This window comes from Antedon bifida, chromosome 3 (assembly GCF_963402885.1).
Source record: "Antedon bifida chromosome 3, ecAntBifi1.1, whole genome shotgun sequence".
NCBI lineage: Eukaryota > Metazoa > Echinodermata > Crinoidea > Comatulida > Antedonidae > Antedon > Antedon bifida.
Window position 1 is genome coordinate 14312911 of NC_136228.1, and position 23699 is coordinate 14336609.

The 23699-nt window shown below is 30.6% G+C and overlaps 3 protein-coding genes across 3 annotated transcripts in view; all 3 read right to left on the reverse strand.

The window, feature by feature from the left end:
- LOC144837109 (uncharacterized) overlaps positions 1 to 23699 on the reverse strand; it is a 104081-nt gene that overhangs the window by 78743 nt on the left and 1639 nt on the right. The window contains exons 4-9 of the mRNA XM_078692112.1: positions 23404 to 23566; positions 22828 to 22931; positions 22385 to 22453; positions 22116 to 22252; positions 21232 to 21321; positions 20953 to 21144 (exon numbers count right to left, since the gene is read on the reverse strand). Coding sequence (XP_078548238.1) covers positions 20953 to 21144; positions 21232 to 21321; positions 22116 to 22252; positions 22385 to 22453; positions 22828 to 22931; positions 23404 to 23566 — 755 coding nt within the window. The remainder of the gene's footprint in view (positions 1 to 20952; positions 21145 to 21231; positions 21322 to 22115; positions 22253 to 22384; positions 22454 to 22827; positions 22932 to 23403; positions 23567 to 23699) is intronic.
- On the reverse strand, positions 658 to 10100 carry LOC144837557 (uncharacterized). Its single transcript, XM_078692729.1, has 13 exons — positions 10058 to 10100; positions 9746 to 9925; positions 9270 to 9521; positions 7804 to 7998; positions 7387 to 7581; positions 6899 to 7201; positions 6727 to 6798; positions 5571 to 5787; positions 4253 to 4471; positions 3846 to 3890; positions 3259 to 3699; positions 3027 to 3084; positions 658 to 2388 (listed from the first exon to the last, which is right to left on the reverse strand). The coding sequence occupies exons 1-12, from the start codon at positions 10097 to 10099 to the stop codon at positions 3065 to 3067; spliced, it is 2181 nt and encodes a 726-aa protein (XP_078548855.1). The 5' UTR covers position 10100; the 3' UTR covers positions 658 to 2388; positions 3027 to 3064.
- LOC144837920 (uncharacterized) lies at positions 13625 to 17355 on the reverse strand. Its single transcript, XM_078693249.1, has 6 exons — positions 17218 to 17355; positions 16636 to 16728; positions 15886 to 15971; positions 15448 to 15512; positions 14601 to 15006; positions 13625 to 13792 (listed from the first exon to the last, which is right to left on the reverse strand). Exons 2-6 carry the CDS (start codon positions 16677 to 16679, stop codon positions 13632 to 13634), a joined length of 762 nt encoding a protein of 253 aa, XP_078549375.1. The 5' UTR covers positions 16680 to 16728; positions 17218 to 17355; the 3' UTR covers positions 13625 to 13631.

Below are 23699 nucleotides of genomic sequence, written 5' to 3' on the forward strand. Positions count from 1 at the left end.
CGTCTTGGGCCCGATCGTCCGTGGTCCCGATCGTCTGTTCCCCCCCAGATTAGACTAGCCTATAGGCGCGCTAGGCCTACTAGTAGGCCTAGGAGGCCTTATTAGAGACCTAGCCTAGCATAGTTTGTTAGCTAGCTAGGCTAGGTAGGGCCTATAGCCTAGGATACGAATATAAGATCCAAAAAAAGACCTGCTATTAAAACAATAGAGTATAAAGAATTCCGTATATGATATGGTATGATAATAATGAAACAAAACTTACTTCTTGCTTTTGACATTCTTTTGTATAAACCGTGTGGTGTGGGTGATAAACTTTATTTTGTATAGAGGGCGCAATCACAATTGTCTACATTTTTTATCGCTGCAATTATTATCGAAGAACTTTATTACTCGATCTCCGGCGGCGGGTTGGTGAAATGAATAATATTATTCCTATAATAAACAATACATTTTTAACAATAGCTAGCACGTACAATTTGATATAATGATCTCCTCGATGTTAAAATCTCCCCCTTCAAAAAAACACTATCCTTACAAATAAACAAATATGATTGTTTTTCATTCATTAGTATTTATTAAAAAATATATGAATAACATTAAAACATAGCAGCATACTGAATTGAGTTTTAATTTACAAAATTGAATTAAAAGTGAAAAAACATCAAAATATAAAAATTTCATTCAACAAATAGACATTATAAAATTTATTCATATAATAATATAATTTAGTAATGTAAAAAAAAATTGAACACTATAAACAATTCATTCATCAAACATTAATTTAGATTTAAGCATTGTTTGTTTAACAATCGGATCAAATATGAAACAGAGAAGGAGGCGTTTGTAGCACAGTGGGATTCAACAATTGTGTCTAGTATGGTAAGGATTAGAGGGTGCAAGGATTTAATTCTGTTCAGAGCCATATATATAGTTACAACTTTATATATATATGGCTCTGATTCTGTTCTTCCGTTTACCTGGTCTCATTTGCATATGTTTTTGTTCGTTTTGTTTTTGTAATTCTGCATATAAAAAAATAAATTAATAAACTATATAATTAACTGGTTCTCTGAAGTTAAACAAAAAAATTGGAAGACATTCCGACTACTTCCAGTTCCTAGGTGTTTTTTCCTCTTTATTTTTAATATTTAAACTCTGTCCATTTACTGTACTGTACTATAATGTTGTCGGTTGAATTTCTTTAGGGGAACATTTTTGTTTTTAATAAAAAGGGGAATCAAGAGTGGACTTTGACCTTTGGATTATTTTTCAAAACAGAAGAAACATTTTAAACAAAATTGGATCTCTTAATTGGATAGAATGTAATCAATGAAGTAGATAAAGGCTTGTTTGATAAATTTCTTTCATGGAAAAATAATATTCATAGTTTATTTCAAAATGTAAGAAAAAAAAATAGGTATATTATTTAATTTGAGATATTTTGTTCCTCAAGACATTCTAATTATAATCTACAACTCATTTATTAATCCTTTATTTTTTTATGGCATTGAGGTCTGAGGTAGCACATATTCTTCTTACCTAACTCAATTCTTATTCAAAAAATGTATGTTTGTCGTTTGATTTGCCTGTAATCTCAACCTAGAGACTCTAATATAAATGCACAACAAAATATAAAAACAGTTAAAATGGTCTTATCTCTAAATATAGCAATATGTAATGCCTGCAGGAACAGTAGCAATGTTCTATACCCACATGCTTGTAGGCCTACTGTTATTTTTTGTAATATTCCAGTATTGTTATTTTGTTTTGTCATCTTATTTTTGTTACTAACATTCATGTACCGTTTAGTACACTGAAATCTTATAATAAATCTTTCAACAGTAGAACGCCTCCTCTTTACTACTGGAGTAAACTTCTTCTTTAGGACACCCCTATTCAGGGGACACACCCCTCCTCTTTACTACTGGAGTAAACCCCTTCTTTAGGACACCCCTATTCAGGGGACACTTTCTCATAAAACGAGGGGAAATATATGTTTCAACACTACAGCCAACTCCTAATCAGGGGACAACCCTATTAAAGGGACACGTTTGAGAGTGCCAAATGGTTGATTTAATCCTATTATAAGGGGACAGCAATTTGTTTTTGGAAAGAAAACACCACAGACAATAACTAGTGTGTTTGAAGTCTGGGATACCAGGGAATCTACAGTATGCTTTTGTACATTGAGGTATGACACGCTAACATTACATTGCAACCAAATCACTACTCAATTGGCAGATAAAAGATTTCACAGGTAGATTGTACTGGTACCAGTTTTCAACACTTTTAACGCCATCTAACATTTGTATGAATAGAATGTCCATGTTTATTGCATCATTGGGCTAAGTCTGTGACTTAAGTCTTCATCATCATCCTCTGAGAGATCTATACGAATGAAAAACAGTATCAATAAATTTAGTATAACAGTTATCATAATTATTGTGGAAATTGTAATTGTTTTTTTAAGAATATGAATAATAAATATAAATTCATAAAACACCACAATATTTTCCAATGTAATAAATTCAATAGATTAGCATCATGATCATTGTTGAAATCATAATCATTATTTGAATATGATTGCAGTATAATTCATGAAACACCACAAAATCATTTCCAATTTCAGGAAATAAATTAAGTAGATAAGATTTATGAATAAAAATTCACGAAAAAACACAAAATCATTTCCAATTTTAAGTAACAAATTCAGCATTGTTATAATTATTGTTTATTAATCATAATCATTGTTTGAATATGGTTATAACATAATAATTATAATTCAATAATTTTCTATCTATAATCAGCTTTTAGAAACAACTATAGTATAAAACAAAACTACTCACTCCTATTATTTTATTCCTATATTAATATTCTACATAATAGATTCTTTGTGTTTTAAATCATAAATTTCATAGTAATCCTCATTACTTCTTGGTCATTATCATCTTGTCAATAATCATACTAAAATCATGTAATTTTTATGTTTATCTCCCAATCTTGCATAATATTTATGAATAATTTACCTTCACTTGGTTCACATTGGTGACTTGATGATGCTGTCTTATTTCTTCTCATTATTGCCTGTAAATAATCAGTTAATGACATTACTAATTTTAATGATTAAAATTTAACCAAATTTAATTTTGGTTAAATTATAATGTAAACTGGTTAAAGAATGAACGAGTCAATAACAATATATTTTATTACAGTTCTTAAATAAGAGTAAAGTTAGTAATGTTATTAACATATCATTACCAAGTAGTATGTCTCTTGCTTTTTTGCTTAGATGACGAGCAAAACTTTTTATTTTGTCTGGATCATCTGCTAATTCTGCCTCAATCTCCAGATGGAGAACTGCATCCCAAACATTGGAGAAGTTATGTTTTCTCAATTCATAGTGTGAAATAATTCTTTGGAATGCATCTGGGTGGATATCTAACATAGCTGTAAACAGTCGCTTTCTGTAAGATGACAACTTTGTATCAGACCTGTCCTGAACTTTGGTGTCTTTCATATATTGTATTACAATATCTTCAGCTTTCTTGATTTCCGATAGCTTTGTAACATAACTTAATCTTAAGTCATCAAATAAGAGGAATCTTATCATATGGTATCTTTCACCATCAAAGCATCTATTAAGATCAGAATTAAGGTCTCGAAATCTGTTCAAAGATTCAGAATCTGCCATTGTGTTTCCTGCAAATAAAATGACAGAAAATTAGTTTGACGATGATCATTATTGTTTCCCCCAATTTTGATCAAAACTAGTTTGAAATATTTAAATTGTTTTTATTTTCTCTCTTCACTCTACTTTTCACTCAACATATATTTCAATCAATTACCTTGATCTGTTTCAATTCCTTTTATTTCTTTTGGTCCACTTTTGCCTGCAAATAAAATACAAATGTTTATTTGCTTTACAAGATATCCCAGCTAATAGCAGCATGTTGTAACAATGTATAGATTATCAATAATGATTGTGATAGTACTACTACTGGAAGAGGAATGAAGATATCACAGCTAATAGCAGCATGTTGTAACAATGTATAGATTATCAATAATGATTCTACTAGTACTACTACTACTGGTAAGAGGAATGAAGATATCACAGCTAATAGCAGCATGTTGTAATAGATTATATAGATTATCAATAATTCATTTGTTTTGTAATGTTGTTACTGTACTTATTGGGTTTTTTTTGGTGTAAAATATGACAAATTAAGTAATCTTCTTGTCTCATTATTTTTACCTCCAAATAGCCTCTTGTAACGTTTAACATCCATTGATTTATAACCTTCCTGAGTACAGGACTTGGACAATTGATGATGTAGACACCAGAATCCAACCAGAGTTAATACAAAAACACCAATGCAAGTTGCTATTCTTGCTGGTCCATCAAGTATATTTATGAAGACCGCAAAAACTCCAATTAGAAAACTAAACACTGTTATAACTTTGTACCAGTTCTCTGAAATAAAACAAAAATGTTTTTAAAATGTCATAGCTTTTGTTAGTTTGAGAGATGTCATGATTGTATAGTTCAATTTTGTTCACTACAATTTAAAACAAAAATGTCTAAAAAAGGGGTTTTTTTTCTTTTATTTTTAGACTACAACTGAAAGTATATAAAATATACGGAAATATTTTATTCTTAAAATAAGCACTTACTCTTTCAATAGAAATAAAACTTACACTACTAAAAATTGAAAAGCTAAACTACTTTTGGAAATTGTCTGTATCCTTTCAGATGTGTATACATACATTTTGTGTGTGTGTGTTTGTGCTTTCCAAATTGTCTGTATCCTTATGTCTATACATACATTTTGTGTGTGTGTGTTTTGTTTCCCGCTTTTAGAAATGTTATAGGTGTGAAAATCTTTAGAACTTCTATCTATTGATGCATTGTTCAAAATATAACATATATGAATGAATCCATCTGAACAATGTCCTTGTGCCTTTTAAAAAGTGTACCATGATTTTTATAGTAGACATTTACATTTATGTACACAGGACCAACAGCTTTATATCCCGTCTAAAGGATTATAGAATGAGACTAAAGCATGTTGCCTAGTATACAAACCCATGCCTCTCACATTCTAGTTCAATTCCTAACCTCTAACAATTCTCTTGTGAGAGTATAGATATAATAATGCCAATCCTAGAATATTTATTAAGACTGCCGTGAGTTAGTCTCCACTGATTGTGAGGGTGTCTGTGGTCTAACAGTATGATATTTGCCCCGTAAGAAAGAAGTTGCTGAAGCTGCCAGAGACATTTTTTCATACAACTAAAAAATATGTAACTTTCGGTGATGAGCTATGCTCGACGCGATAATGAGATCATGTTTTGAATATGAGTACTGTGTCAATCATTTTGATAATTTACACATTGTCATTTGACTATTATTATTATAGATATATTTAATTTTAAGACGATGGGACTGCTGACTCTAGAAGTTATCATAATCTTGTTTAGCAATTGCTGACTCAGTCTATTTGTTTATACACTGTTGTTATTTATTGGTCAAATAAATAAATGAAAATAAACTTGTCTGTTATTACTCTTACCTACAAAAAGCTGCTTGTAACGTTTAACATCCATCGTAACAGACTTGCCAGTTTTGGTGCATGTCAATTTCTCGTACTGGAAGTCATCAAGATTTTGAATGTGCTTCTTTTCTGATGTATCACTACATACATAACAAAGTATGCATCTCTCATATTGAATTCCTCTTCTACCACCATCTTTAGAAGGTTCAAATGACTTCTGGATTGTTAACAAAACCTAAAAATACAAATTAAATGTTGATTTCCAAGAACAAGCAGTTAACCGCAATTGACCAATATAACAAACTGAACTGCGCATACTCGGTATTACCAGGTATAGGAAAAACAATTATTTATTCGTATTTGGCTATAATATACAGCAAAGAACAAACATTTCTAGTAAACACACTTTTTAAATAAATCGTAAAAAAAATATATAAATGTTGAATTTTTTGTTTCTTCAAATAACAGACTAAACATTTTGGTAAATTTTAGCCTAATGCAGATCAAATTAGCAAATGTAATGACAGGTAACTATCTCTTGTATGTTAACAACAGTGAAAACTCAGGTAGATTTTTCTAAGCACACTTGCAAGCGTGCGCATGCTGATATCATAAATCTCGCAATTGTTCTGAAATCATATATCCCTAATACGTTGTCAAAATATGGTTCTCGGTAAAGTTGTCCTTGACCAAAGACCTTATTGAATTTTTAAAGTTTCAATTGCAAATTCATAATTTGGTCTCAAACAATGTGTAGGCATGCTATTGACTGGCAGCTATTTTAGTGAAAAATGAATTAAAAAGTTTTGACAACTGTACTTTAAGTTGCTTGTACTTTAAATTTATATCATATCAACATTATATCATTAAGTTCTTTAAAGATGTAATTTTATATAAACCAATTGTCAATAATAAATCATATTTAATTAATAATGTTAATTGAAGTCAATAAAAATGAAAAATTATATTCCACATCAAGTTTAATTCTACAAATGGTAGATGTTTATCTTAGCAATATTATAGATTAGATGGCTGTGTTTTATTATTGAAAACACCAAAGTCAAAATTAAACCTCTAATTTAAACTATGTCATATTACAAGAATCTAGATATCAACAAAATATCTATCAAAAATCATATAGTTCTCCAAACTGATATATGAAATGATAACAAACCTCTTTACATGCTTCAGAAGAGGGTTCCTCATTACTTATTTCATTAGGAGCATTTGTTCTTTTAATAGTCACCTGAAAAAAAAAGAAGAAACGTGATGTTTTGATATCTGAATTTGAGTTTATGTTTAGATTAAATTATGACTTATTCACAACAAATTATATGATACAGTACCTTTAACAAGAACTTTCTTTCATCCTCCGTAGTCACAAATTTGACAAGAGATAAGGTCAGATGATGATCTTGGTCGAAGTAAAGTTCAGCATGATTATACAAGAGTATTGGGTCAACGCCTATCTTTTGAAATTTGTTGAGGAAATCAATAATCATATATGGAAACAATACATCAGGCAGATATCCCTTAAAGTCGTAATAGATACTGATAGCTGGAAATTCATCAGGCGCTGCTTTCACTTTAGTTGATGTCTTAAAAGCAAGGCGTAATGGCACAAAATATGATTGTTTTACAACAGATCTCTGAAATTGTAAAATACCATTTAGATATCTTTTAATAAGAAAATTAAGATCATTTCCTGTACATGTTAAAAACATCTTTCAGCACCAAAATATTTGAAATTTTGAAATGTATCATACCAAAAATCATTTTTTATACATAATTTGACTACTTGCAAAACATGTAGAAAAGATTTAACAAAACCTACTGTAGATGTACTTTGCATATCTCGGCTACATGTTGTCTTCCTTTTACAAATGAAACCCAATTGGATCATCAGTGCTACAAGGAACTCAAAATTCTTTCCTTCGTCAACATTACGCTCTTTCCATAATTCTCGCAACAAGTCTTCCTCCAGTATGCCATTTTCAAGCTTACCAAAGGCATCAATATACATGGCCGGCTAAAAAAACACACACACACACACACACACATTTATTATAATTTTGTTATCGAATAGCAGATGCAATTACATATGTATATACAATATACCACTCAAATTTAAACTACTGTATAAGGTGGCTGTCAGATATTGCTTTTGATACTACAGCACCTATAGGAATTCACATGTGCCTATTATTTCCCCAAGGAACACTAAATTAAAAATTTTTATGAACCTACTTACTGGATTTTCTGGTGGAATGACTGTTACAAAAGAAGTGACAATTTCAACCAGCTTCATTGGATCTAACACTGCTTTATCTTTCAATAATTTGTTGTCAGGCATGTAAACAATTTCACCAAGATCATACAGGAAGTTAAGAAGGGTTGATTGTTGGTTTTCATCTGCAATACCATTCTCATATGCCAGCTCTTTGAGCTAAAGAAAAAAAATGAAATCAAAGGTACTGTAGGTATATGTCATTTATAACATTATTTCTGTCATTTACAGCAGTGTTCCGCAAACTTTTTATTTAGTGGCCTAAATCCTGTTCCCAATACCAAGCTGCGGCCTAACTACCCAGCTTAAATTTTAGAAACGTAATATAAAAGAATTTGCCACCTTTAGCCTCACCATGGTTGGGGATGAGGTAAGAACATTTTTGGAATATGGACCTCTAGGTCCCTTGAATTGTTTTGTAATTTTGTTTTTGGAGGATAGAAATTGCACCGATGATGATCCACCAAAAAATTATAAATTCAGCGCAGCCCGGTTGGATTTCTCCTTTATAGCAGACACTAGACATGTCAATGTGTTACGTTACATTACATCGTGGTCGAAACTTCAACCACACATATAAATAAAAGAGCCCGCCACCTCAGTCCCACATGGTTGGGGGTGAGATAAGAAAATTAGGAATATGGACCTCTAGCTCCTTGGAAATTGCGCTGACATTTTTTTTAGGGTAAAAATTGTGCTGACAACACCGAAAAAAATCAGAGCAGCATCAGGGTTTTCCCTTTATAATGCACACGGCACATATCACTGTGTCATGTCACAGTTCACACAAGATTCCCGATTGAAACTTTAGTCGCACATATCAATTGCATTTGTTGGTATGTTACACATTTTTGGAATATCAAACCACACCCTCATAACCTGTGTAACATCAAATTTACACTGTTTGTTGTAAACTGCGCATTGTTAAAATAAAGGCTCTTACAACACAGCCCATAGTTTGTGAAACATTGCTTTATAACATGAAATGTTTTGAGGTACAATTGCCAATATAAAAAAGTTGTGCGCAAAATACTGTCACTTTTTGTCATTTACTTGATACAATTTACTGCATAATGTTGAATCTGAAGGAAAACGTCACTCTCACAGTGTCATGGGGGATATATACAGAAATTGTTCTCACTGAATGGCAACATAGCAATGAATATTTCATGTAACATTACTAGGTCGTTAAATGGTCTGGCTCACATTTACTAATATTAATTGTTTTTTAATAGTGGGAAAAATATTTTGTTTATGTTTTTTTAGATACTATTAATTACTACTGAAAAGTATATGTTTGTCCTGTGAACAGGATTGCCACCTTTAAGAATAATAGTGAATGAATTCGCTTATGGTTATCTTTGGCAATTTGCCTAAATATATAAAAAAAATATTTAAAAAATACAAACAAAACAAAAAATTAAATTTACCTGTTCAACAGGACACAAAGAAAAGTGTTTTTCTCCTCTTAGATTATGTATGCCACATCGAAAACGCATCCACTTCAAAGGAACAGGCCTTTCTAAATCTGTCATAAACTCATCAATAACCTCTTTGAGATCACTAAAGCTCTTATCTGTTGTTTCTTCACTGTTCTCGATGGCAAAATAATGGTCATTATACACATGTACTTTCAGTTTTTCTCCAAGTGCACCTCGAAGCTCTTTAAATACCTTTTCTGCCTAATAATAAAAAATTTATATTCATATCATAACATGGGTCAATTACTGTAATTTATTCTAATTAATATTCAAAAACTTTGTTATGATAGACTCGGTACTACTACTTACTACTATAGTAATCGCAGGTCAGACTTAAGTAATAAAATTACTTGATACACTACTCCAGGACTAAGTTTCTTTACATTTGCTTATAGACCTTGTATTTTTAGTAGTTGAGTATTTACCTCAGTATTTTGTTCTTTTTCAGTCTTACCAAGCTTCCCCTTGTGTGTACCCACAATAAGGATAGTTGGTTTGTGAACTCCCTTTGCTTTGTTTTTCCCCACAATACGACTATGAGAATAAACTGACAGGATGTAAGATAATATGAACTGGAGGTTGGTCCAATGATGTTGACGCCTTTCCTAAAAAAAAAACAAAAACAGAACAAAATTACCTTTTTGATTTAAAAAAAAGTAAACGCTTTTTTTTTCTTATCAAGAAGACTTGTTCCAGCACAACAACTACAATACCTTAATTAGTCTTACAATACTTACGCCATTAGGATCAATGACGATAGCACGATCTTTAAGGTTCATACTGAGATCAAACACTACGATGTAAAGTGCTTCTGATGTTATGAAGATCTGGAAAAAATAATGTGCTTGATATTCAAATATTTTATTAATATTCTTAATCTCGTCCCTGTTTTCAGACCTAAGAGAAAACTCCCACCATGGTTTGATAATGAGCTCTACACTGCTTTGAAATCTAAAGAATCATATTTTAGAGAAAAAAAACGTAATCCAAATAGGTTAAATATTGAAAATTTTCGATTTGCTAGGTCAAATTTTAAACGACTTTGTAGATTTAAGTATCGAACCTATGTTAATTCATTATGTTGTAATTTAAGTTGTAATCCGAAACGTTTTTGGTCTTGGATAAAATCCTCAAGAAAAAATAATAATAACATTCCTTCGGAACTACATTTTAATAATCAGTCAGCTTACACTGTAAAAGACAAAGCAAACTTACTTAATCAATTTTTTTATTCTGTTTTTAGTCCTGTTAACAACGATTTGGATGTTCCTAATCTTCCTGAATATCCCATCGATTGCTTATCTAAACTTGAGTTTAATCAGGAGGTTATAGAAAAGCACATTAATGGAATTGATTCTCATAAGGCTTCAGGTAATGATGGTCTAAGTAATATTGTTTTGTCTTTAGCTGCCAAACCTCTTTCTTTCCCTTGTAAAATTTTATTTGAAAGATGCATTTCTGAGAAACGTTTTCCGATAAAATGGAAGCAAGCTAACGTGTGCCCTATCTTTAAAGCTGGTTCTAAATCTGATGTACGCAATTATAGACCGGTTTCATTGTTGCCAACTATTTCTAAAGTTTTTGAAAAAATTGTTCACGACCAAATTTTTAAACATATATCACCAGTTATTAGTGACCATCAACACGGATTTTACCCAGGAAGGTCTTGTGAAACAAATTTGTCTGTTCTGTTGTCACATGCGTATGACGCAATAAATGCAAAAGGGCAATGCGAAGTTGTATATACAGACATGGCTAAAGCCTTTGACAGGGTCTCCCATAAGTTGCTCTTGTTTAAACTTCAACAATTTGGTCTAAATCACGATTTAATTTTATTTTTTACAAGTTATTTATCGGACAGGTTTCAGAGAGTCACTTTTGATGGTAACGCGTCTGAATGGCTTCCAGTTTTATCTGGCGTGCCTCAGGGGTCTATTTTGGGGCCTCTTTTTTTCATTATGTTTATTAACGATTTTTCCTTTGTTCCTCGTCATTCTAATGTTCTTATGTTTGCTGACGATATCAAATTATTTAAGTCTATACAAACTTTAAATGATATGTTGTTGTTACAAGAAGACGTTGACAGACTCATTCACTGGTGCGACACTTGGAATATGTCAGTCAATGCCTCTAAATGCAAATCAATGTCTTTTACTCTTAAGAAAAAACCCATCTATTTTGACTTTTATATTAAGAATATTATACTTGAAAGAGTCTCTGTTCACAAAGACCTTGGTATTTTTTTAGATAGTTCATTAACCTTCTGTAAACATATTGATTTTATAGTCTCTAAATGCAATAGACTTTTGGGTTTTCTTTGGAGACATTGCAGACATATCAACGATAAAAAGGCATTAGTTATTTTATACAAATCTTTAGTTAGGTCGAATCTTGAATTCTGCAGTGTTATTTTTAACTCTATTTCTCTTGCCCAGTCTTCTAGATTACAAAGTGTACAGAACAAGTTTTGTCGATTTTATGTGCGTAAATTTGGTTCTATTAGCAAAGACGTTCTTATTAATTTAGCGGATAGGCGTAAATTATTTGATTTAATTTTTCTTTTTAAGGCTGTGAACTCTATTTTTCATGGTAATTTTGAAGTGTACTTTCCTATTTCTGTTCCACAATATCAATTGCGTTATCCTGCTTTATTTTCTACATCAAGAGGGAGGGTAAATATTACCAAAAATGGTTTTGTTAATCGTTTGCCTAAGTTATACCACTCACTATGTAAAATTGATGGATCTGTTGATATTTTTTTTGATTCCCTTGCTTGTTTCCGTCACAAGGTTTTGTCTAATGTCAGTAATATTTAAATGTTGTCTTGTTATCTGTTGATTTTTGCTTGTATATTATCTGTTATATTTTACGACTTTCAGCCCTGTTAATGGTGACGTTTGGTCACTGTAGGGTGATGATGAAATAAAATAAAAAAAAAAAAAATTAAAAAATTAAAGGCCTATGAACGGTAGTGGTCCCTAACATAAATAAAGACTATTATTATATATTACATAGCCTATGTAAATACGCAAACGTGATTGGTTGAAACTGCATCACATGACTAACGCTGCGAGGATCGTAAATTGTATATATACTCAAGAACGATGATATTGACTGAGTAATTTTCGCGTAATTATCGTGTCCCTGTCATTAATCATATAAATTCTCGAGTACGATGATACTGACTGTAATTTTCGTAAATAAACAAAAGTCATCTACTGGATCTTGAACTTGCGATGAAATTGTCCCTCCATCACAAGACAACGCTTCACAAATGACAATTTAGTACCAATAGTCAATATTTAATTTAATCTTAATTGTAAAATAAAAATTTAATTACATTGTTAATTGAAATTAATTGAATATAAACTGTACATATTTAAAATATTTTTCTATGAAATGTTGTTTTTATAAACAAAACCTAATTTACAAATTTACATTTTCTCTAAAACCTTACATTTAAAATATCTGTATAATATCTAAATTATTGTTATAATATTTTATATTTGTAATTTTATGTAAATATTATTTGTTTTATGTTGAGGACCCCTTCTGAAACAAGCTTTCGAGCTTAAAGGGTTATCCTCTGCTATTCCATATTTTGTAACTTATTTTTCTTGTATTACTGTTGTGAAATTTTGTTTGATCTGTCATTTTTTATATTTTTTATATGGATGGCAATAAATATTACAATTACAATTATGCGCTGCGCCACGGAACTTGCTGGAAGAAATTAATCAACTAAACTATTTAAACTATGCATACATAGCGCCCTCATTTGTTATTAGCATGCATTAGCATCGGTAGATTTTTAAGTGTCGGCGATAAAGTTAGTTCCGGGTTCAAAGTGAGTCAACATCTTGTAACTAAGTTGGCTGTTGGTGGCGATAGCCATTTTAGTTTTTTGTTTATTTTCGGACCACGGGTGTGAAAGTATAGTAGTTAGCAAAACAAGAATTATACATACTGCAAATTAAATATATTCATAAAGCATCGGAGTATATTGTGGGGAATAGTATATAAAATTACATCAGGAGAACTGATGATAAGACCTTTTGTTTAAAATCAAGTGAATCCCAATAGCCGAGTTGTTTAATAAGCTGGCAGGTCTGTCTGTGTCTCATTAGGACCATAGGATATACTTCTTCCCATGTTGCAAGCCGTCTAAAACTTCTTCCGTCTTAGCCCAAAACGGCCCACTGTGTCACGGAAGTTAGTTTCAAAAGATGTTTAAACTAAAATAATGTATTAATTATACCAATTAGGATGGTATTTATTTGAATAAACGCCCAACACCTCCCCAATAAAACATCACTTAAAATAACTTACCCGATGAATACCATGGTATATCAATTGTCCACCATGATCATAGATGTTGAATGTTTCTTTCAATGTCTCTTCCTTATTTTCCTTAACTTTCTTGATCACATCTTTATCTAACTGCCGGTCTGTATCAAATGGAATGTCAGTACCTGTATTTAAAACAGATTTTTTTTTGTAATACTCCAAAAAGCACCATTGTAGTAATCTCATTATCATAGTTATCATCACTATCATCATTATATAGTCATTAAAAATTCATCATTGTTATTATAATCAATGTTGTAGTTTTCATCTTCATTATTATCAATGTTGTAGTTTTCATCATTATTATCATCATTATCAATGTTGTAGTTTTCATCATTATTATCATCATTATCAATGTTGTAGTTTTCATCATTATTATCATCATTATCAATGTTGTAGTTTTCATCTTCTTTATCATGAATGTTGTAGTTTTTGTCATAATCATTGTCATCATCATCATCATTGTAATTGTCAACAATATTATACTCATAACAATCATTCTCATCATTGTTTTTGTATACATAATCATTTTAGTCAACGTTTGAGTTGTCATTGTTTTAGTCATTATCTTTATAAATTGTATAGTAGTTTTTAAATTATTTTACTCACATTTAATCATATAAATATACAATAAAATGTCTAAAAGTTCTTTAGTCAAGTTTGAAAATATTTCTATTAGAAAAACAACAATTAATTTATAACTGCAAATAATTAATTAATACAGCAGATACAGTATTACCTTCCAATTTAATTGTTGTAAAATGGTACGATCACGGTACAGTATAAACTCCACTATATTGTAAATGGGATCAAATCTGAGGATTGCACATGTTATGTTACAGTCATTAAAAAGGTTCATCATTAATATTACATAATTCTTAATACTATTGTTTAAAATACAGAATTTTAAAAGTTACAAAAAATAATCATTACCATGACTGCTCTGTTTGTCATGATCATTATCACTGCTCTGTTTGTCATGATCATCATCTTTGCTCTGTTTGTCATGATCATCATCTTTGCTGTGGTTGCCATGATCATCATTTTTGCTCTGTTTGTCATGATCATCATCTTTGCTCTGTTTGTCATGATCATTATCTTTGCTCTGGTTGTCATGATCATCATCCTTGCTGTGGCTGTCATGATCATCATCTTCGCTGTGGTTGTCATGATCATCATCTTTGCTGTGGTTGTCATGATCATCATCTTTGCTGTGGTTGTCATGACCATCATTTTTGCTGTGGTTGTCTTTCCTACTGGTGTGTTTGTCATTAATATCATCATCATGGCCCTCAATATTTCCAGACTCATCACCATCTTTAGGTGGTTTCTGGATAACCTAACTCATATAATGAAAACAAACCTTATAAATAGTTAAATATTCTTTATAAATCATACTGTTAAATTATTGAAACAGTGCTCATATTCGGAACATGATCTCATAACCGCGTCGAGCATAGCTCATCGCCGATAAGCGATATTGATTTAAATATTCTTTATATTTTTACCTAAATAGAAAATACATTTACTTTCCAAAGCACATTATTTTTGATTTGCTTGTTAAAGAATCATTGATTTACATTAAGAAAACAAACCCCTCAGTTTAGGCTAGTAATAATAGTATAAATGCAGATATGAATATTCTCATTTATCCAGGTAGTGTAATTTTTTTTTTGGAAAGATATTAATCTAGTTCACTAGATTGATATCTTTCCGAAAAAAAAAGTATAAATGCTCTTTGTATTATTTTAATGTTTTAAATAAAATGTTGTTGAAATACGTTTTCAGTTTTCATTCTTCTCATTTTGTCAGCGACAAATTTTGTATACTGTTTTGAGGGATTACCTGAAAATAACAAAACAAAGTTAATTATTTCTGTAGGTTCTTGGGTTGATGTAAGTGAATAATATTTGATTATTAGGTTACCACTTTCAAACTAATTGATAATGTAAATTGCATGAAATACAATCCTGAAAGAAGCAAACCATCAAATGTTTTGCATCAGAAAAGATCAGGAGTAACAATATTTAATATGTATAATATAAAAAAAAATCATGCAGAAATCAGCCAGTTACACGACTGTTCATATCAACATTAACATAGAATCCAACAATATACTACTGTGTGTCAGTAGTGGTATTGATCTCCAGTTTATCTTTCAATAGTGTATCATAATTCACAGCAAGAGGGATGAAAAGCTAAATTAATTTATGTTTACCACTATCGTCATGATCTTCTGTCCATGTTGTGCTTACAGTTCTTATCACTGCTATTCCATCTGTAACATCATGTTTGGGGTTAAATCTGAAGTGAAAATCAGTTGAAACCAATAATGAACTTGGGTCACTTTTAAGTGCTGTAAACATTATGCTTGGAGTTAAATTTGAAGTGAAAATTCCCCACTTGTGTCACTTTTGAATAAAGTAATAAAAAAGACTAGTCAGGCCTGTAACCAGAAGTTTTTGCTGATATCTCAGTTTTCTAGATCTGAGTTTCCTAGACACCCATTTTCAGAAGTACAAATCATGAATATTGTTAAATAAACATAAAATCTGTGCAAAATGTTTTTATAATCAGTCATTAATTGAATGGCAATACATTTTAACCATAATGCGTAAGGCCTCTATGAGCTTCACATTAAAAATAACAAGTTTTCAATAATATTTATAAAAAAATTTGAACTAACAGGCCACAAATGGCATCAACTGGAAACTAATTGATTATTGGAAATATTTGTTGAATAACTTCACCCCTTTTTTCGGGGTTTATTGTACTTCATTGTGTCTTCTGCTAAAGTAGCAGTACAGAATCTGCCACTGGGACAGTTTTTACAATTGCAAGTGGTTTACAAACAGTTTTTAGTTGCTCTTTCAAGTAGCTTAGTACCTAAAGCATGGGAGTAACAGGTTATTTATAATTTATATAACATGATAAATTTGTTTAAAAGTGATAATCTCATATTAATTACCTCCATGGAGACACTTGGTTCTGGTTTAGATAACAACCTTTCATCAGCTACGTTGATACGTCGACGAATTTGATTCCAGCGTGATATTTCAAGCTGTTAAGGAAAATATTCACACAGTATCTTATGACAATGCATATAATTAATACAGATGGATGAATACATAATAACAAATAAACATTGAAATGGAAAATAAATATAAAAGAAATGTGTTGCATTAAAGATATACTGCATTGTCCCCCTGAATATAATTTCAAGAATGTTTTTTTAATATATTATTATTTAATGTCACATATTAATTATTCACTTTGACCAAAATTTGGATCGCAACAATTGTTTAAACCGAACATCTAATTTTATTTATTTTTTATCATGTTTTTGGGGGAACAATACATCAAATCAAGTAAAGCAAGGTTGGTGGTACTATGAAAGTAATATAATAGTGTAATACATAGACAGAATGCATATATATATATACTATATTCAACATTAATTGGTTTTATGTTTTATCTTTAAATACAAATTTTATATTAAATCTTAAAAGTAGAATATAATTAATAGAAAAAATAGTAATTAATTTCAAACCTTTAAAGCATGTGGTTTTTCTTTTTCATGGTTAATTTTGACATGACCTAAACTGATAGTGTGACCACTCAATTTAAAGTCACTACGATTTCGGAACACTTTTAAATCATCACTACCCTTTTCTGTCATCAATTCAAGAAATGCAACAACCAATGTGTGGTACACAGCATCAGGAAGAAAGTCAGTTGGAGTCAGGTAAATTGACACTGTTTGTGTGTCATCTGCTGTGACTTTCAAAAAGTCTTTTTTGTCAACTTTCATTTTACAGGGAACTAAAAATATCCGGTTACCTTCTTCAATTCCCTGTAATTATAATACAATATATCACAATTACACATAAATTGGTACAAGTGGTTAGTATTAATATGTTTTTATGCAAGAGCTTTACAGTTTAATTTTTTAAAATCATTAAAAGTGTATAGTATGTGCCTACCTTTGTCTTCTCAAAGAGCAAATGAAATACTTTCATCAATTCTACAAAAATTTCAAAGAGATCTTCATCTTCGTTCTGCCACAAGTAACGTAGTAACTTCTCTTCAAGAACTCCTTCACAGTCAAGCTTTTTCCATAGCATCCGCATTTGCTTCTGTTAAAAAAAAAAGCCCAAAAGTATTTGACCAGCATAACAATGAAACAATACAAATGAAAAATACTGGGCATAGCAGCTTAAGCAAAGTACATTGCGGTAAACACCAATGAGCTTATTAAAAAAAAAAACAAGATAAATTAAGTTATTAGATTTATTTTATTTTCAACTAAAAGAACACTGAAACAGACAGATATTTTTCACATTAAAGAAACTATAATATGATGTTGTTTGAACAGTAAAGTATTCAGTCTTAAGTTTTATTTACAATCCAGTATAATATGCATTTACCTACCAATTTTAAAGATGGTTTCACTACTGTGATGACTTTAGAAAAAATTTCAATCATCCAGCAAAGATTTGTTATCACAATGTTTCTTAATTTTTCATTAGTGATGGTATACACAATTATTCCAGCGTCATTCAGGTATGTTAAGGCAGTGGTCAGCACATTTTGAGAAATTCCACATTTGGTAGCAATCTTTGAAACCTAAAATAGAATTAAAAATGTAATAAAACGATATGAAACAAAATTCGCTAAAACTTCAATAATTTATACACAAACTGTAAAGTACATTAACAATAGCCAAACTGTTTCTATACAAACTAAAAGTCACAGTATGCATTTACTATAGAACCTATAATATATCTAATGAGGATGATATACAGGCTACTCAGAGCTGAGCTACTGGTTTTAAATATTGGATTAAAATAAGAGGAAACAAGAGAAGAGAAACAAGAAACAATCACTTATACATTTCGAAACAAAACATTTGGCTTTACTTACACCATGATGTTGCTTAAATACAATTCAATACATTGCACGGAGAGATTAATACTTATACTATAGAGTTTTTATAACAACCTATAACTTAAAAAGCACAGTTAAAATGTGTAAATAATATTGCTAATCTGTGTAAACTTACGCCCATATTTTTAAACCGAAATTTAGTCGTAGTTCGAGCGAAAACTTTAAAAATGACATCATTTTAATTCATAAACCGAACTAAATCAGCAACTAAATCAGGCCAACCTCGACTAAATCGAGACGGATTTTGATCGATTTTTTAGTCATCGAGGGGGTAAGCTAAATTGCCGACTAAATGGTTTTTAAACAAGGTTTATAAAAAATGTAACAGTTATTGAGTTTTTATATTTGCTGGTTTTTGAAAACTGAAATATCTATTTTTATATTCAACTCAACACAACTCAACTCAACTCAACTTAACATTTATTTCTTCCTTCAAGAAAATGAGGTAATCATAACAAATTCAAGTAAAATATAAAACAAGTCAATAGATGATAAAAAAAAGTATACAGGTATCAATAAAAGGAAGTAAGCAGTGCCCAAGAAGATACAAATCTTGTGGCGGGCCAGCCTATTTACAGACACAGGTAAGACGGTCAAAAATTCAAAAATACAGGACGTAAGGACAGGGACATAACAAGACAGCAAATGGAGGAAAAAAACAACGATCAACAGAATGACAGCAAATCATATCCTGACCAAGAACTGACAAATGAAACTCGTAAAAATTGCCGGAATAAAAAAGAGAGATCAATACTTTGCAATAAGGTATTTCTTAAGTTTGGAAGAAAACGTTTTTATTGAAATAGAGTTGCCGATGTCAGAAGGTAAATTATTCCATAAATTGGAGCCGGAAAATCTTATGTTATGTTGAAAATAATTAGTGCGATGTTTCGGTATAATGGATCTTATACTGGTTTCTTGTACAGTACGAGTGACGAACAGAATTTGGGATGAAAAAATTACACATATGCTTAGGAAGAAGGAAATTTATTGATGAGTACACGAATATAAATTGTTGAAAAAAATTAATGTCAAAAATATTAAGGAGATTCAAGTTAGAAAACAAATGAGACGAATGAGACCGGGGTGGAACGCCAGATATAATGCGAGTAGCCTTTTTTTGAATAATTTGAAGTTTGATGAGATTGGATGGGTAAGTATTTGCCCATACAATGTTACAATAGCTCAGATAGGGAAGAATTAAAGAACAGTAAATAATACGGAGGATAGTAAATAATTCGGAGGATTGTAAATAATACGGAGGATAAAGTAAATAATACGGCGGATTAGGTTAATTAGATATACATTGGTATATGATATAATAATTCAAATTATGTTTATTTACAACCGTATACAAATTACATCATTTTTTTCACGCAAGTCTGACTTGAACTGTGGGAGATGCAGAAATTCATTAGGCGATGGAATGTTTAGGGGTCCTAGCACTTTCTGGTCACGCTATGAAGTATGTGGTTCGTCGCAATCATACTTTGTTGGAGGCCTAGAAAATATGAAAGTTACCGTACCGCCATGGTTCCTACACAAATTTTTGAAGTTTTTGTTTATTGTAAATCAAAAGTACTCATCTTGTTCCAATAATAAACGATTAAAATTATTTTTCATGTATAGTCCTGATGCATAAAAAGTGTTGTTGTACAAAACTGAAATTATATTAATGCGCAAAATTTTGTCTGCTCCTCAAATACTCTCCTCTAACTCTTATTAGCCAGTGTTACCCAGACTTGTGAAGCTCAACTTCATTAAAGTCGAACTGCAAACTTGGACTACTTCTTTTACGAATTGAATTTGAATAGCTCGAGCTAGTTCGAACTACGACTAAAGCTCGGTTTAAGAATACGAGCACAAGATTTGTGTTGTGTTTGTGTAAGTATATATTATATTTTGAAAAACAAATTTAAACTCTTACCTCTGCTAAACTAATACATAATCTTGTTTTCCCAATTACTTGCAACCTTTCTTGCAAATCAACCAACTTTAATGGAACTTTCATCCCCATTGCTTTCATGTATCTACCAACATTTCTCTTAAGCTTTTTAATACCTTCATGTGATTTTACAGTGTTATCAACCATGTACATTTCACGATCTACATGCTTGGCATATGGCATTCCTTTCATTGCATCAAACATCTGCATGAACATCCTCTCAGCCTTTAATTAGTAAAATTGTATTCTTATATTAACAATACACAAAAAGGTTTCTTCTTTTATTTCATGTGATGCTTATCCGTTCTGATGTACCATTCAGAAATAAGCAATGTGCATAAATGTGTAGAGTCAAATGATATTTAAGTTATAAATGTATACTATAGCTATTACCTTCATCTGTTTTTCTGATTCTGTCCCTGACAATTTATCCATATGGGTAGCAACCAAGCAGATGGGAGGTGACTCTATGCTCTTGCCATCAATTAAAATGGGGTTTCCTGAATATTGTTGTAACACAGTATGTTCATAAATAGACCTTATCCAGAACAAATTCATGTCCAAATTAGTCATTCCTAGGGAATCCTAAAATCAAAATGTAATTGTAATTAGAAAATAAACAATTCTGTTAATAAATTTTACAAAATAATCTGAAATACTTGGTGAACTTACAATTGATGAATCTCGTGGATTAGCTAGTTCGTTCAAGTTATCCATCACATTAAATGCAACACAGTATGATACTTTGTTTGTCAGGAAGAACTGAAAGATATAAATACAATGTAAAGGTTAATAGATAGAATAATAAAATTATTGGAAACCTTACTTTTACAACATTGATAAAGGTGCGTCCAAACAATAAAATGAAACAAAATAAATACAAAAATGAACCAGATCCGAATTGTAGCCGTTCAGTTCCTATTTTTCATTTATTTCTTTGTTTTTTTAAATTGAAAACTTGTTACTTTTAATGTGAAGTGCATAGAGGCTTTACATATTATGCCCTAAATAAAGTCAACATTTATAATTATAAATAATAAAGAAATATAGGTTTTTCAAATTTTGGCTACCGTACCCAAAAAGTTCAAAATGGACTAAAAGTCTTAACTTGAATGAATGTAAAATTAAGGACACCTAGAATATTATTTAAATTTAATAGTTAGTTACTTTAGTAAATCGTAAAATGTTAATATCAATTAATACTGTTGGATATAGAAAAAAACTAAAATACGAAACTGTGAAAAACTTACTATGGCACAAACAAAACAGAGAATATATATGTTTCATTTATTGTCAGTATTACAATACTGAACCACTTTGGAAATCAGTACATTTGTATTGAAAGTGTATTTCAGTTTAAAGAAAGAACAAATAAATAAATAAATAAAATTATGTTGGTTATTATTGCCCAACATCTTCTATTGTCATTTTTATTATGATGGTACAGATACAATTACTTGTATCTAAATCCAGATAAGAATTAAAAGAATCACATGTTGTTTTAAATATGATTTTACTATCAAGAAAAGACTCGAGGATAATTAAGAAAAACATACCCTGTGTGTTATATAGTAGTCTAGTTGACCAGCAAAGTCCCATATACTAGTTATGTCGCTCACATTTACCTTTCTTGTTCCCACATTTTGACTCACAAAATGTTTTAATTTAGCCTGAAGTGTTGTATCATTGCTTTCTAAACAAAAAAAAATATTAATAAGCATTAGTATGTTATTGTCAATGATCGAGAAACCTTTTCTAAATTTTCAGATGACGATGAATGCCAGATTTAGATTTGAAAATGCAGTATTGCTTAGTCTGTGCAAACCTTTCTTTAATTTCTTATCAACATTTTCTGCTAATGCGTGTGCACAAATTTGCTTGGTAAGTTCCACATCTGTATGAAGTAAGAAGAATAGGTAAACAATTAGTTTGTATGAAATAAAATACAGAAGTTTTAAATGGATATTGATAAGTTTTGATATGTAATTTAGCTTTTGGAACGTTGACATAACAGAGTGCAAAATTCTAGTACAATCTTTATAACAAATGTAAGAAAAGGATGTTAACATGCAGCTAGCATGACTAGTTATTTTTGGTGCAACTATTGTGATGGAATAATTTATTTTATAAGGCCTACTTATTCTTAATTGCCAGTAAAAGCATACAAAACAAACACAAATCTTCAAAAAATGTCTTCATCAGATGATTAAACATGTCATATATGAAAATTAATAAATTATTTTCCTCTAGAATTTCTTTGACTCTTACCATCTATATCTTTTATCTTTGTCCAGTTGCTAGAATCCTCCTTAGTTACTTGGAACACTGTTGTTGTAACGATACCATCCGTAGATGATTCTCTGGAATTGAATCTAATATTACAATATATTAGTAAAGTTGAAACTTCATATTTATACATCTTTAATCATAAAAATTAATTAAAAAAATCACAATCAGAATATTTTCTTATATTTCGGTTTCTAATTTTCCTAAAATTCAAAAAACATTTATTTGCAATTTTTGAGCAGAGAATAAATTGTCTTGGTGTCTAGTACACCATGTGTTTCCAAAAGGAAATAAATTATGTTTTGACGTTTGGATGTTTGCTACAACCATCTTCTGAAGAATGCTAGGTATAAGTAAGGATAAAGTGGAATATAAAGTAGCATAGTCTGAGGTGATTGGTCATCACAAGATTATAGGCCAGCGGTGTGTGAACTAAGACAGAATAGGCTTTGATTTACAATATGACAAAGCAAGTACACAATAGCCAAAGTTTGGGGCTTGGTAAAACACAGGTTTTTTTAGTTTAAAAAAAAATTATGAGTTAGTTTTACTTGTTACCTTTCTCTAAGCATGCGCTTTATACAACTAGTCTTGCCTGCACCTTCTTTTCCAAGAAACATACACCTTGCATTTACTGCAATTTTACCATTTTCTAGCTCATCTTTATATATCTTAATTGCATCTGCACCTCTGGCATATATTTCGGCAGGAACTAACAATTCTAATATAAAATTATAAAGTAGAAATAAATATAATTCTTTCATAATAGTTCTTTTCCCCTAAGGGTCATGTCAAGTCAGTGTTGCCAATTCTACAACAGTGGCTGTGTGTGAAAAAGTACATCAGGGTAACTC